The following is a 17,083-nucleotide window of genomic DNA, read 5'->3' on the forward strand; positions in this document are numbered from 1 at the left end:
ATACATTGATGGCATTGTATCTGTAGACCATTGAAGTAAATGTGTTATCTTTTGATTTGTAGCAATGCTCCCTGATGAAGGGCTCAATGCCCGAAATGCATAGGAATCAAAGCTAGATGCCATATGTCACGTGGACTAATCATGATGAAATGCTGAATTAATTTTATGATTATCAATTACACAATGATGAAAAAAGAAACTGAATAAAAGATTCCATTTTCAAACAAACAAGAAGTGAATCACATCTTTTTTTTAATTTATTTTTTTAAAACCTTTATTGCACAGAATCATCAACAATTACGGGCCTACAACCATCCGGCCGGCCTCGACATCATTCGGAGCACCGTAGCGAGCAATATGGCAACTCAGTAGCAACTTAAATCCAAATACAGGCAACCTAGGTTACATGGAAACATTTACACTACCGAGAAGCAGGAGAAATTAAGGTTTAATTTTATAATGTTCATAAAACATATGTAAAGAGTAAACGTTAGAAAGGATCAAAGTTCTCACTATACATTCAAAACAAAGGTGGTTGACGTCCATCAAAGAAATCCAGCGAGCATTAAAACAGAAGCAAAATGGCGGCACAGTGATATCTGAAAAGGATTGATAATCGCCTAGCATGTCGTGTGCCGATCGCTACCCACCCCTCCCCGACCCACACCATTGACCCAAGGAAAAAGGAAAAAGGAAAGGAATTGGAGAATAAAGAAAGAAAAAATAAGGCCCATAGGAACTAAAACAGACAAAACAAAGCCCCCCCCCCCCCTACCCCCCACCCAGCACACATGCAGAGGCTACGGCCTACCCCCCCCCTAGCAGCGTGCCTGTCGCCCAATAAAGAGTACCCGAAATAAAGAAAGAAGAGAAAGGAAGAAAAAGTATACATATAAAACCGGAGGAGGGCCAAATTTATGTGTCCTAAACAGCCCGTCAGGATATTCTCGGCCGCCCTACCCCGACCCCAAATTTGAAGCATAACCAACATCCAGCTCCCCCGTTTACCCATCACAGTCCCAGCAAAGCAAACAACAGTAAGCAAAAATGAAAATCATTTTCAACCTTGTCTCTGACGATCCGGCGTGCAAACGAGAAGCAACTATAAAACAGCCCCCCAGAATGAGGTAAACAGCTGCAAGGACCACGGCAGGACAGGGCGCCGTCCACAAAGAACTGTCCAACACAAAGCCATGCGGGCCACCGGTGTACAAAGAAGGGCGGTGCGCAATAGCAGTCCTCCAAAGTTAAACAGTTGAAGTAGAAGCAGTGCGCCCAGGACACAATAAGAAGAATCGCCAGCAGATCCCGAAGAAGTTGCAGGACACGGCGCCCAAAGGCGACTCCCCAGCAGCTGCGCCAGTCCAGGAGTCTCGCATCTCTCCACCGCTGTAGCAGATAGAGTCGCAGCGGTATCCAGCTCTCGCACCCCAAGCGTCTCCATGCACCTCTGGATAGACAGCTCACCGTAATCGGGCCCAGGGTGTGGCGAAGCGCTCTGCACGCAATCTCCAGCTCGGCCAGTTAAGGATAGCGTGGACAAAATGGCATCTAATCGGCCCCCCAGGTCCCGGGCATGACCACACCAAGCAGCTCGTAAGGCAACCAGGGCGCCCAGAATCTCTCCGATCTTAAGGGGCACCTCCGGAGATGAGGATAACGAAGCTCCTTGCACACAGGGCTCGACGACTAGGGGAAGTCCTCGAGTCCGTACGCCGGCATCCCCTTCCAGCAGTCCGTCGTCCCATGGGCGCCCCGACAAGCACAGCCAGGTCACGGGGACACGGGCAGCACAGTCCATACCGACTCGGCACACGGACATTGTGCGATGTCGGCAGTCGTAAGCACCCTCAGTAGTTGGTCAGGCCACCAGGTATAGTCGCCGAGCGCTCGGTTCAAAATGGCCACCTTCACAGCTCCGGAGACTGAAAGGCACCCAAAGTCGGCCAGGGGTAAGGATACAAATGTAGCACTGGCAGCTGCGAGTTCGAGCAAGTGTGGAGGTGAAAAGGAATGAAAGCGTGCTGCTGCGGAAAACTCTAAGCGGCAGCCGCTATCCGCCGGTCGACTCCGCTCTGCCGTCAGTGGCCGCTGTTGTGGCGGTCGGGGCCAGCCGGCTCCGAGAACAAAGACCCGGTCGCCGCCATTAACACCGGAAAGGAAACAGGGACGTTCAATCAGTCCTGTCGCAGGGAGCACATCGGGGGGCACACCGCTGGAATCAGCATCACTTCCCGAATCCGATACCGTATCGAGAAGACCGGATAAAGTACAGGATGAGCAACGGTACGGAGGGAAGACAAGCGGGGCAGCGGAGCCGAGGGTTTAGGCGGCCATCATGTTTGCAGGCTAGGCTCGAATCACATCTTTTAGTAAATTAGTTTGCCAGCCACAGCGATCTTTTGATTTTGTATAAATTATGCTGGATTTTCACATCCAGTTGGCAGTCATCTGGATTTTACATCTTGGTGTGTGTTTTATGTATTGTGCTTAGAAGGTATCGCGCTACATAGATCTAAAATGGAAATGGCAAGCTAAAACTTGGGATCTGTATGTAATTTTAGTATTCCTTCTTGTCTTTCAAAGAAGATAATTTGAAGTTTAGGACGTTTATAACTGCCTCACTTTAACCAGCCTCTGAAATGGCTGGTTGGATGGACGTGTACAAGTACTAAACTCACAGACAGGTCTTCCTTATTAATAAGCAGCACTTCACATGCTAAGAAAGGGAAAACACGTATTTAAAATAAAACCTGGGTGGGTGATTGTCACATACTACAATGAGGAAATTGGCAGCGCACTGGTCACCTTTCAGGATCATCATTTAAATGAGTAGCATGAAATGTATCACTTGGTAGCACTTCCATAGGCAGGCTGGCAGGACTGAGAAATAGTCACACGAGAGGACCGTCTGCAAAGGGGCATGTGGGAGGGGAGTTAAGGGTCTGTCACATATTTACGTCCAACCATGGTTATTAATATTTTATGTGGTGTTATCAGATAAGACCCCAGTTATGAACTCACGGGTTGGTTTTTGTTAGCGGGTAAAAATTTTGAGTTTCAGTTCACTCGTAGATGGGTGGTGTGGAGCAATGCGGGAATACATTGTTGTGACCATCTCGGTAGGACAACGTGTACAGGCAGCTTAGACTTGGTGCATTTGTGGATGGATGGATGGATGTGGATTTGAAGTTAGTTTAATTATACAACATATATTTCAGCCTTCCACATGCCATAGGTTTAAACACCATTCTAAGTGGAACTAAGTTGTCAGCTACCGCACTAGCACTCAGCATCATCCTTATACTCTGCCGTCAATGCAGTTTGTGTATACAAGCACAGCCTGCAGGTTGTTGCTTTTTTAGTTTGTTTTAATTTTTGATTCGCACAACGTGTGATCTCTTTTTAAATTTTTTTTTTTTTTTTACTACATTCAGAACGTACTCTGGACCTCTGATTCACTTCATCCAGTGTTCATCACCGCAACTGGTGTTCCCAACATATTCGCTTTGCTCACATAGTGGTCCACATGCCCCATGCATGGTTTTCACAATAGCGGACTTGCATGTATCGTCCCTATAATCTTTTCAGGTTTGGTGAACGCAAAATACAAGTGTGCCGTCATATAGCACATTTATAGAACACACAGCCCTCCAGTTGTTCCTTTTTCTTTAACTTTCACATACTCAATACGGGTAACTCTTCATCGCGTTTGGAGCGTGCACAGCACAACTAGTGTTCACAATATATTTACATGGCGCACATGCCCCATACACCAAACATTACCATCAATACACTTCCTTTTAGATTTATTGTAAAACATATAATTGCCATCACATACATCCACTCGTCTCCAAAATACACAAGTAAAAAAAAATTCCATTACAACGCCAGTAGCGTTAACTCTAAAACAATGCGAGAACTATTGCATTGCAAATGTTTGTTTTGAGTGCAAACATGCCTAAACATCAACTTATTGTAAAGCGCTCTGATATGCGCTATATAAAACTTTATAAATAAATAAACAAGCATTTGCAATGCAATAGGTCTCGCATTGTGAAAGTTTGAGCTATTGGTCTTGTAAATGACAATTGTTTTATTTATGTGTTGGTTTTGAAAATAGCTAAATAATAGCTTTGTCATTTACAATGCCAATAGTTATAACTTTCGCAAATGTGACACCTATAGCAGTTGTAATGCAACATGTTTTGTATTTACGTGACTTAGATGTATTGATATTATTGATATTACAAATAACAATGTCTTAATTTTTTTAAAATAATTAATACTTAAATAAAAGTGATTGTAACTTATAATGGCAATAGCTTAAACTTTTGTAAATAACGTTTGTGAAGATTATGTTCAGTGTATTTTATTGTGATGAAAATCCAAGAACAGAAGTGAAATATTAACATCTTTTTGTGACATTTGTAATAAATCTTGAAACATTGAGAGAACATATTTGAACCAGTTGTTGTTGAATGGTTGCAGAGATTGATGCTGTGATGGCACGGAGTAATGCTGGGGTTGCGCTGAGTGATGCAGGGGTTGCGCTGAGTGATGCAGGGGTTGCGCTGAGTGATGCAGGGGTTGCGCTGAGTGATGCTGGGGTTGCGCTGAGTGATCCTGATCATTGTAGGGCCCTCAGCTTCTCCCCTGTCCACCATGTGATAATTATGACGTGGTGTACCAGGCTCTGGCAAGACCAATAGGATTCACTTACAACTTCAAGTTCTTCTTGATTGATTGTCCACGTGTGGTTGAGTGAGTGACAAATGAATGGCCTGAAGAATGAATGAGTGATCACTGGCATAGATGGATGGTGAGTTCAGTGCGATTGCTGTTTGTATCATAAAATGTGCAAATAGTGAGCCGGGCCAGAAGACCAAGTGTACTTCTTTCAACCAATAAATGCATTTCAAGTTTAAGAAATAGCTAAAACTTGTGTGTTATTTAGTCTTTCTTTCTCTAATTTAAAAAATATTGGATCATGGCGTAACCACCCTCCCTTTATGTGAGCAAATCAGTCCTGTACAGTGGAGATGATGCTTGAAAAACAAACCCTTGCAAGGTAGCTGGAGAGCAGTGTTTGGCCTCGTGATATGTGGACGCTGTTAACTTGTAGGCTACCGTACCTCCCTTTCATTGTAATGCTGTTCAAAAATGAGACCACACCCTATAATGGGGGCAACACATGGATCACTTGCAATGGAGACGCACACCAGAAAGCATTGGTGCTCCTATGTCGGGGACGATTTCTTGACCGGGGTGATACTGCTGTCTGAGTTTTTTGGTGTCTTTGGTGTCAGTTTTTCTCTGAACCACTTTGTATTAGGACTCCAGCTGCACTATACTGATGAAGCCCAAATAGGCCGAAACCCATGTGTTTTTGCTTTCAAAGTGGACCTGTCCTTGCAGTTTGTGCTGGACTAGAACTATTGAAGGATGACCAAGGCTGATTTGCCTTTGGCTTCAACCTGTCGGAGGTGGCATGGTGGGCAAAAAAGGATGGACAGGATTGTGGCCCAAAGTAATTACCACTGGGTGAGATGACAACAATCTACCAACCGTTTTTATTTTTGTTTTCTTCATGCTACTCAAAGCCATTCTCCACCTCATAGATGCTTTTCTTTGTTTCTGAAGTTCTGGTAGCATCTGATAGAGGCCTGCTTTTTCTGTGGCATGTTATGTGCTATAGAATGCTGCACACCCACTTAGCAGAACTTAATGCCACATTTTCTCGTTTTCAGGAACCTCTGGGGAAAGTCATTCCAAGTCTACTATTTTCCTGCAGTGCCCTTCCTTTTTTCACAGACCGTGCACTATATATTGTTATATTATCCATTGAGGCAAGAATTACAATGGAGGAGGGGCAGTGAAAGGTGGGAGCATACACTGGGAGGGAACACTTACAAAATGCACAGAAGTGGCTGTACATGGCGTAAAAAAGCAGACTGTAGAATGAAGGAATCGGAGCCAGTGGAACAGAATGTAAAGTATTGTTGGCATTATGTGGATTTACAAACTGAATGTAACAGAAATAACGGAAGTTCCAACTTTGTGTAAGACTGTGACAAGTGAGGCATTATAGATGCTTGAAGCAACCAGGAATTGCTTTTATAAGCATACATGAACTGTCTATTAAATCTCCACAGGTTCCCAAGTACATGGGGAGCCCTGCCATCCTTTCTTCTTGTCACGCTGGCACCTGTAACGTTGAATATGTGAGGTCACACTGGACTACAAGTACCAGAATGCTAATTAAAATAGGCTCGGTTCGGCAAGTTACTCTTGAATGGAACTGGGAATCTTGAGAGCTGGTTGTGCTGTACATTGAAGCTCTGGTGGGTGTGGAGCATTTTTTTTTTTTAAACGTCCTAGGCACTTGAAACCATTTGTGTTGAAGAGTTCTTGGAAAGGAGATTTCTGATTCGAAATGAAGTCTCCTCGCTGCCTTTATTGTGAATCCCCTCGAATTCAAAGACCTGCGTGAACGGGGACCTCTCTCCTTGACACAGTATCTCAGCACGTTATTCTCGTTTACAACGGATACTTAAAAAAAGCTCTTTAGAATAAAATCACTGTAGGCGGGAGACCCGCTTGAGAAAGAAACCGCCATTGTTACTCGGAAATCTTTGAAGCGGGAGAGAGCTCATGCACCAGGGTAGGCGGGTGGCTAACGAAGTGCAAGGGCAGCCAGTCGTCAGACAGGAAGCTGTATAAATAAAATAAGATATTGGGACACAGTCTAACATAGTTGCAGCAAATATACTCTTGATGTTTTATTTTCTATGTACACAGTTTACTGGATATCTGCTGCTCAGACGTTAGATCATCCCAGAATGTCGGTGCAGATAGATTTAATGTGCTCACAGAAGCGCCGCCTTGGTGAGCAAGTCAAAACGAAACTGAAACATATGAGCCGCACGCTGTCTGCGGTAGAAGCTCACGCGCGCGACCCAATCCCAATCCCAAGGCGCATGGCAGAGTCGGATTCCGACGCGCGCGACCCAATCCCAAGGCGCGCGTCGGAATCCGACTCTGCCATGCTTCTTAATGTGCACGTGGCCATCTCTTGTCTCCAGTCGGCTGAGGCGACAGCTATAGTTCTCGCAGCAAGAGCGTTCTTTCGCGCGCTTTTCGCAGCGAGACCTAAAAAAGGACTTACCACCCTGTAACTCAGACCAGTTTAAAGCTTAACAAAACTGGGCTCTGGGAGTTGATATGATGTGTTTTTATCTTAACAAAGCATAAACTATAGTGTTAGTGTGGATTTACTGATTTAAGGGGGCATATTCAAGAACATATTAATCTGTACGAACCGTAGTGTTCAGTACAATACAAATAAACTCCTTTTTATGTTTTGCATCTAAATTGTTTGTTGTTACCTCTTTTCTTTTTAGGTCCGTGACAATCAGAGGTTAAAGGTAAATGCGGTATGTGCACCAGTTGAGCCCTGTGGAGAAAAACGACCTCAAAGGCACATTGAGGAGCTCCAGTAAGTTTTGAGACTTGATCCAGCATGGGCCTTTGAAATATGAATATTTACATTTTGTTACCAATGATGGTTGTTACATCCGTTAACTCAGTCTTATTGCCTTGTCTTCTAATCAAGCAATTGCCATGATTGTGTCTCCCATTTTCAGAGGCGATAGCCTTGTCATTAAAAGAAAAGGCGAGTTTAATGAGATCTTCCATAAGACAACATAAGCCTGCTCGGAGTTTGAAGCAGGCATATATATGGCTGTTTTCTTTATCTGATTATGATATTTCAATATTGTGAAAGGGGACACATACCTTGTGTGCCCTTGTGTGCTAATGAAAGCTCTAATTCCAGACACTGTTGAACATTGCATCTTGCATAAATGGATCTATTGGACATCTCTAGTATTGTAATTCTCTGTATTGTGCATTGCTTCAGAGATTTTCATACTGTGCCCAGTAATTTCATAATAACTAATGTATCCACCACGAGGCCAGATGAAGCAGCTCCCGCTACACTGAACCTAACAGTGTCAAGGTTGAGGATAGCTTTAGCAGTGCACAAGCTATCCACTCCAAAGTAGAAGTACCCTTTCCTTTCATCTCCGCTCCAGAAAGATTTTTAGAGCGCGTTTCCTTTCCCATCTAGTAATCAATAAAGTCCAACAACACCTGAGGATTTTGACTCACCAAAAATTGCTCGATAAAATAAATGTAGTGATTATTAGAGTGTGATTATTTGTGTCTGGTTTTAGAAATCATTTAAATTCTCCACTAGCAGTAAATGTTAATAATTTTGGCTAGAGGTACACTCGAATGTGGATTTAAAACCATATGTAAGAAAACATGTAGCTCTCTTAATTAATTACACAATGTTATTATAGTGCATGCCCCACATTGTTAGATACTGTCCCCCTGCTAAGATTCCTATTTATTGACACAAACATCATATGACTATCACCCTGTGAGAAATTGGGCTGTTGGTTGACGGGGGTGTGAGCCCTGTTCAAGCACCAACCACAATCCTTGCCGGGGTGATGTAGAAAGCTGGCTCTGTATATACCATACCAAAATGAGGTATAGTGTGCACAGAGTCCAGTAGAACCCCAAAGGTAGGCAGAGGTAAAAGTAGATATCATCTTACTCTCTATTTGTGGTAGTGTGGGCGAGCAGTTAGGTTTTATCAGGGGGTAGTGTTAAGCATTTGTTGTACACACTTAATCAGCAAACGATTGCACACACTCAAAGACTGAACTCAGACCAATTTGTTTTGTGTAAAAATATTAAGTTATTTCATTTCCAGAACCAAGCCAAGCCTGGCACAGGTAAATGAAATAATTGCTTTGCCAAAATATTATGCAGTGTTTACAGTTGAATGCAAGTTCAACTGCAGTTGTTTGAAATACAGGTAAATCAAGGATTTGCAATTACTGTACAGATTACTTTTTAGTTAGTTTTTGGATTACATTCTAAGTTATTTTTTCTACTCAGTGTGATATGCCTAGATATCACACTGGGACATTTCACAGAGAAAAGGTAAGTAAAATCAGTTTCGTACAGTTGTAATTATTCTGGTTTTCTCCCAATTCAACTTCACACTTGGAACAATTTTCAATGAAACACAGTCAGTGTATTCCTGTGTAGAGAAATGAATTTATCGGTTATAAGATAAGTAATCAGTATTTGGGATTGTTATTTCTGGGGCTAGAACAAGGGTTCCCCCAGGGTCCAGGATGCACTCTCAAATCACCCTCAGCACCACTAGGGTGGCCAGGTACAATGCAGTTAAGGAAAAGAACATAGGCCCTGGGTACCTGTTTGGCAGGAACCCATGGGCCACTCCGTCAAAGTACATCAGCAGTTTAGCAAACATTGGGGGCAACCATGCAAAAAGAGGGCACTTTCTTACAGGTGAGGTACAAGCCAACCCTAAATTATCCAGTATTCAAACCTCTGGTAGCTTGGCGCAGAGCAGTCAGGCTTACTTCAGAGACAATGTGTAAAGTATTTGTGCAACACTTCGAACAGTAATAAAGAGAAAATTACTCATAAATAGGATATCACACTAAGTAAAATAGAACCTTCTTTAATAATTTTATTTTTTTATTTATTTGTGGTGATTACCAAAAAACAAAAGCGTCAACTGCATCTGCGTACAAGCAGGCATAAAGGAACGGATAGTGTGCGTTACAAAATATAATACACAGCCATTCAGCCCACACCCCTGAGGTCGGGCGGAAAACAAATGGAGCATTTCAACAAATAAGACAAATATTAGCCTGTATCAGCCTGTATCGAACATAGAAAACATACCTGCACCACTTTTTATAAAGAGAACTTAAACAGACCCCAGGTGTCATCCGATCCTACATCAAGTGTCCCTGCGCAGCATGCCATCTTTAGTTCCATACTAATACCTAGCCAGCCAGAGTAAGGCCCCATACAATAATACGCGTCACGGGTAGGCCCCCCATGTCCATATAGGAGAACCCTTTCAGCCCGGAGCCATACCCCCTTCCACCTCTCCCATGTCCCTGTCCTCTGCTCCCCGGCTATTTTCCACCGCCTGTTTGTCCCTGTATTCAAAGAATAATCCCCAGAAGTTCTTGGGTCTTCTCCTAGGGGGTAGTAGTTTGCTGTAATTTTCTGATTGCGTGCAACAGTGGGTTAAATCCCCCAGCCATTGCTCTGTCGTAGGGAGGGGACCCCTCATCCAGCACATCGCAACTCGCCTCTTCGCCAGAAGCAGCCCCAAGTCTACAATCCTGCGCTGCGCCTTGGGCAATGGTCTTGAATAGCCTAGCAGTGCTAAGAGCGGGGAAGAGGCAATCACACCTTGAATAATACTACTCCTCTCCTGAAACACCGCCGCCCAATAATGCTGTACCCCGTCTCACAAGCTGCACTATCACAGAGCCCAAACCGGAATAGCCGATCTGGCATGTGGTAAACTCCGTTGAGGTACTTGAAGTGCACCAACCTATGCCTGCCATTCAGGGAAACAGACCTAGTGTTGGAGCAACAGTATCGCCACATCTCATCCGAGAGTTGCGTATCCAAGTCACGTTGCCAGTATATTCACACCTTGTTGTTACCACCTGCTCTCTCCGACATGGTTATCTTATACATAGCGGATACCATTTTTTTGGGCTCTTCGATTTTAATGACATGTGTAAGCTCCTTTTATTCGGGGGGGTTCCTGCATGTCATCCCCAAGGGCAGCAAATAGTCTCGCCAGCGTGATATATGGTGCTTTCTCCCTGTCGTGCACCCACTGATGTAGATGTGCCGCCTACGCTATACGATAATATAATTTGAAGTCCGGGGAGCCTAGGCCACCCAGTTGGTACAGTAGAACCAGCACCTTCCACTGGACTCTTGCCTGTTTACCGGCCCATGCAAGTCTGACCATCAAGGACGTAAGCCGCACAAAGAAACATCTAGGAAGCACCATCGGTATATTTGTGAACAGAAACAGCAACCTGGGCAATATGATCATTTTCATTAATGAGATCCTTCCCAGAAGAGACAGAGGCAACCCAATCCATTTCTCCACATTATCTTCTAATCTGTCTATTGCCCTGCCATAGTTTTCGCGGAAGACCGTTTCAGCATCAGTGTGCAGGCGTATACCGAGATACCGTACGGATCTGTGGTCCACCGCAATGGGTATTCCATCTCAAACTGTTCTGTGATTGCAGTAATAGGGAACGCGAGCGATTTGTCCCAATTCACCGTCAAGCCCGAGAGGGCCCCAAACCGCACCACTTAGCGCAGCAGCGGGGCTAAATTCGTCTGTGTCCCGGACGTATAGGATTGTTCGAGGCATGTGGGCTGCTAAATTCATATCTGTTGCATTAGATCGCCGCCTAGTGTTGGGTCCGGATGATCGCACATTGTTGTCCTGGAAGAGTCTTCGAAGTATCCTGAGATAGGTGGCTCCTCCCCTGGACTACAGTGCGCATGGGCATCGGCTCCATCCCCAGATTGTTTTTTTCCGCCATTGGGTTCGGATGCGGTCTCGACGTCTCTCTGTCGGAACCGAGAAAACGAGCTTTTTTACGGCCAAAAGGCCTTAGTTTCATTACGTCGGTATTGTTTGTGTACGGTCTCGAGTTCTTCCGTCTCTTTGAGTCGGAATCTGCGGAGTCGTATCACTCTTCGGACATCGAGGCCTTCTCATCGCAACACGACCAGAACTTTTCAGCATGGAGCGGAGCCCGTTTAAATACTGTCCCGTCTGTGGGTCCAAATACCCACATATCGACGTGCACCCGGTCTGTAACAAATGCCTTTCGCCAGACCATAACGAGGACAACTGCAAGGCCTGCTCCAGATTCAGGTCAAAGAAGACGCTCAAGCTTCGGCGCGCGGTGCGCCTCGAGGCCAGACAAGCGTCCCCGGCTCCAGAGAACATCTTCGGCGAACTGGAAGAAGAGGGCCTAAGCCATCATCTTGAAATCTCGCCGCCCGCGACGGAGGTCGAGGCGGATCCGGAAGACGACGACGGAGTCGTGGATCAAGGCCTTGAATACGTCGACGAGGTAGGGGACGTCGAAGAAGTTTATGGGGCCGCGGAAGATAGCTCAGGGGATGAGCTATGCCCCGAAGGTTACGCGGATCAGGCTCGGGTCACGGGATCGCCACTCGGCCTTACCCAAGACCCCGTACCGCAAGCCACGGCCCCGCCTTCAGGCCCGGCCACGGACATACTTGCTACGCAGCCCGTATCGAAACCGAAACCGAAACAAACGGTATCGACTACACCTAAAATGGCCGACACGAAAACGAAACCGAAACTAACGGATTCGAGTGCATCTAAGATGGCGGCCGTTCCACCGAAAACACCAAAGCCTGCTACCTCATCGACTCCGTCGGCCTCCGGTCCACAGAAGTCGAAGAAAACTGTCGATTCGACAGTGCCGAAGTCGTCAACGGAGGAGGCATCCTCTAAGAAGGTCGTCCGGCACGGGTCGACTGGGACGACGCCGTCAAAGTCCGCCAAAGCCAGCGACAAGACTCCGGTGCCGACTGAGACGTCGCTAGTCGGACACGTGGTTAACACGGAGCCTGTGCGATCCCACGGATCAAAGAGCGGAAGCTCAACACATCGGTCCAAGGACTCGGTGTCTACGGCTGCAGCATCGACGTCTAAGACTCCGAAGGGACCACAAGACGTCGGTTCCGAAGGCAAGGTGAAGGCCTCCTCGTCGGCGCCAAGTGACGCCGTGGGTGAAGCATCCCTCATCGCCGCTTCACTCCAGAGAATTCGGGATAAGGCCTCTACGACGTCGGCTCCGGCGCCGTCGCAACAGAAGCCGATGGACATGCCGGCGAAGCCTGCTAGCAAACTTCTCTTCCTTCTGCCGCCAAAGGAGGCACCAAAGGCCTTTGCGCCAAAGACGGCGCCAAAGACATCGGACTCGTCCACGTCTGCTGGAGTATCGGGTCGACAACTCGACTCCGGAGACGATTCGGAGCGTTTTATCGACGCACACACGGGCAAGTTGACCCTTTACAAGAGGAAGATCACTTCCCACCCAGTGGACTCTTATGTTATCCCACTGAAGAAGAAGAGGCTTGCACAGGACGCTCCAGTCCTGATTGAACCTATCCAGCCTCCTCCTAGAAGGAGTCCGACACCTTCCCCCGAACACTCTGAGGGAGAGGACTATGGACAAGATGACCAGTACACTTTCCCCATCAATGAACCCGATGCACAGCAGGATTCCTATGACGACATAGGCGACCAAGGGATACAGATTGTGGGGCAGGACCCACAGCCTTTCAGTGCACGTGCATCCCCAACAGAAGACTCTGCAGGTTTTCATGCACTCATTGAACGGGCAGCTGCTAATCATGATGTGGACATGCATGCTGACCCAGTGGAGGAAGATTTTCTGTTTGACACTTTTTCAGTCTCCGAAAAGACAGTAAAGACACTGCCTATGCTCAAAGGTGTCCTTAAGCATGCTGCGGACATCTTTAAAGAGCCTACCAGGGCGAGGGTGGTCAATCCACGCATCGAAAAGAAATACAGACCAGCACCTGCAGACCCTGCATACATTCGGGGACAGTTGCCACTAGACTCTCTTGTGGTCGCGAATGCCCGCAAACGGGCAAACTCCCAGACGACGGGTGAAGCTCCTCCCCCAGACAAGGAGTCTAAAGTGCTTGAGGCAGGGGGCAAAAGGGTAGCTGCGCAAGCCGCAAATTTCTGGCGGATTGCGAATACACAAGCACTGTTGGCACGTTATGATAGGGCGCATTACGACACCCTAGAGCAAGTTTTAGAACACCTGCCTTCGCAGTTTCAAGAGGCTACCAAACTGCTTATAGAGGAGGGCAAACTCATCTCCAACGCAGCCATAAAGTGTGCACTTGATGCCGCTGACACAGCAGCTAGGGCTATTAACACTAGCGTCATGCTGAGACGACAAGCGTGGCTACGCATATCAGGGTTTAAACCGGACATTCAAACGACCATACTCAATCAACCCGTCAATCCTGATAGACTGTTTGGTCCTGATGTTGACACCACCCTCGAAAAGATTAAGAAAGACAACGAAACAGCTAAGTCTATGGGGGCCCTTCAATCACAACAATTCCGGGGCAACACTTTTCGTCGCTCAGGTGCACGTGGAGTCACCAGAGGACAGATGGGTCAACAATCACAGTTCACTAGAGGTGGAGCACAGTCCTCCTACCCAAAGCAGAATAAAGGGGGTTATCGAGGAAACAGCACCAAAGGACGTGGCAGAGGAAACAACAACTCCCGTTCCTCTGCCCCAAACAAACAGTGACTCTCTGTCACTGCCCCCCGACCATTTAACACCTGTCGGGGGGAGACTACAGCAGTTCCTGCCGCTCTGGACAAACATCACCACAGACAGGTGGGTACGAAAACTTGTCCAGTACGGTTATTGTCTAGAGTTAAAGTCCACTCCACCCAACATTCCACCAAGGCAGCGGCCTATGTCCGCAGAGCACTTGCACTTATTGCAGCAGGAGGTAGTGGTGATGCTGCAAAAAGGCGCAATCGAGCTCGTGCCAGTGGAGGAGGAAGGCACAGGGGTATATTCCCTGTACTTCCTTAATCCAAAGAAGGACGGATCTCTCAGACCCATTCTGGATCTGCGTCCCCTCAACCTGTATATACTGTCAGAACATTTCCATATGCTTACACTGCAACAGATTCTTCCCTTGTTAAACCAAGGGGACTTCTTAGCAACCTTAGACCTCAAGGATGCTTATTTCCACATACCACTACACCCATCCCACAGAAAATACCTCAGGTTCACTATCCAAGGCAGGCATTATCAGTTCAAAGTCCTACCCTTCGGAGTGACCACCGCCCTAAGAGTGTTTACCAAGTGTCTGGCGACGGTGGCGGCGCACCTCAGGAGGCAGAATATCCATGTCTACCCCTACCTAGACGACTGGCTCGTTCAAGCCAAGTCGGAACAACAGTGCGCCGCGGACATGTCAACTACCATTCACCTCCTTCACAATCTGGGCTTCTCGCTGAACTACCCGAAGTCGCACCTTCAGCCAGCACATGTCCGGCAGTTTCTGGGCGCGACGATCAATACCCTGACGGCTATGGCTCAGCCAAACCAGGTCAGGATACACAGCATGCAATCTCTGATCCAAAGGTTCAGACCACAACACTCGCTTCCAGCGAGAGTGTTCATGCAGTTGATTGGCATGATGGCCTCCTGCATCTTCATAGTCCCTCACGCATGGTTACATATGCATCCGCTCCAGGAGTGCTTAGCAAACCAGTGGACACAGGCTCAGGGACAATTGACAGACCTAGTGTTGGTTACCAGTCGGGCGTTCAACTCTCTGCATTGGTGGACTCCACACAACCTTTGCAAGGGCCGACTGTTCCAAGAGCCAGTGCCACAGATTACCCTGACGACGGACGCATCTCTCCAGGGATGGGGAGCTCATCTGCTCACTTACACAGTGCAGGGACTATGGACGACGCAGCAACAGAAGATGCACATCAACTATCTGGAACTGATGGCAATCTTCATGGCGCTCAAGTCCTTCAATGTACATCTGTGCAACAAGGTAGTGTTAGTTCGGACGGACAACATGACAGCGATGTACTACATTCAAAAGCAGGGAGGCACCCACTCGCCACAGCTGTCTCATCTGGCTCAGAGCATGTGGAAGTGGGCCAATCAGAGGAACATTTTCCTCATGGCAGAACACCTCCCGGGCAAGGACAATCAGATGGCGGATCTGCTCAGCAGATACAGCCATCAAATTCACGAGTGGGAGTTACACCCATCAGTACTCCGCCCGTACTTCCAGCAGTGGGGTCATCCGGAGATAGACCTGTTTGCCACAAACGAAAACGCAAAATGCCAACACTTTGCCGAAAGGTTCCCTCACCCACAATCGCAGGGGAATGCGATATGGATGAACTGGTCAGGCAAATTTGCGTACGCTTTTCCACCAGCCCCTCTGATACCGCTGGTGGCGAGAAAACTAAAGCAGCACTCGATGACACTCATCCTAGTTGCTCCAACGTGGGCACGCCAAGCATGGTACACCACGTTTCTGGAGCTCTCGGTGGTGCCGCATCAAAGGCTGCGCCTAACGCCCAGGCTTTTGACGCAGAACCATGGAGACATTCAGCATCCAGATCCGCAACAGCTCAACCTGGCGATCTGGCTCCTGAAGTCCTAGAGTTTGGCTACCTTCACCTACCTCCAGAATGCATGGACATCATCAAGGAGGCAAGGAAGCCGACTACCAGAGCATGCTATGCTGCTAAATGGAAGCGTTTTGTTCTTCACTGTACAGCCAATAACATAAACCCGCTAGATGCATCTATCCCTAACATCATTTGCTATCTGTTACATCTTTACAAGTGCAATCTAGCCTACACTTCCATTCGGATACATCTATCCGCCATAGCAGCTTACCTTCAGAACCGGCAACATCTCTCTGTCTTCAGAGTGCCTGCCATTAAGGCTTTCCTAGAAGGTCTGAAACGAGTCATTCCCCCAAGGACACCGCCAGCTCCGGTGTGGAACCTCAATGTGGTCCTCAGCAGGCTGATGGGACCACCTTTTGAGCCACTACACTCGTGTGAACTCCAGTTCCTAACATGGAAAGTGGCTTTCCTTATTGCTATTACGTCACTGAGACGTGTTAGTGAGCTGCAAGCGCTCACAATACAAGAGCCATTCATACAAATTCATCCAAATAGGGTGGTACTACGTACTAACCCTAAATTCCTTCCGAAGGTGGTGTCACAGTTTAATCTCAACCAAACTATTGACTTGCCTGCATTCTTCCAAAACCCACAAACGGTGGCGGAAAGAATGCTCCATACTTTGGATGTTAGAAGGGCGTTGATGTACTATATTGACAGGACACAACCCTTTAGAAAAACAAAACAACTTTTTGTTGCCTTCTCGCCACAGCACAAGGGCAACCCTATTTCCAAAGCAGGAATAGCCAGATGGATTGTTAAGTGCATCCAGATCTGCTATCAAAAGGCTAAACGCACCTTAACAATACCCCCAAGGGCACACTCCACACGCAAATTGGGGGCATCTATGGCTTTCCTGGGGAACAT

At 46.9% G+C, this 17,083-nt stretch overlaps 1 protein-coding gene across 1 annotated transcript in view; it reads left to right on the forward strand.

Moving 5' to 3' along the window:
- SMC5 (structural maintenance of chromosomes 5) overlaps positions 1 to 17,083 on the forward strand; it is a 699,122-nt gene that overhangs the window by 292,939 nt on the left and 389,100 nt on the right. The window contains exon 12 of the mRNA XM_078675750.1: positions 7,404 to 7,498. Coding sequence (XP_078531876.1) covers positions 7,404 to 7,498 — 95 coding nt within the window. The remainder of the gene's footprint in view (positions 1 to 7,403; positions 7,499 to 17,083) is intronic.

The sequence above is a fragment of the Lissotriton helveticus genome, chromosome 2_1 (assembly GCF_964261635.1).
Source record: "Lissotriton helveticus chromosome 2_1, aLisHel1.1, whole genome shotgun sequence".
Classification (NCBI taxonomy): Eukaryota; Metazoa; Chordata; class Amphibia; order Caudata; family Salamandridae; genus Lissotriton; species Lissotriton helveticus.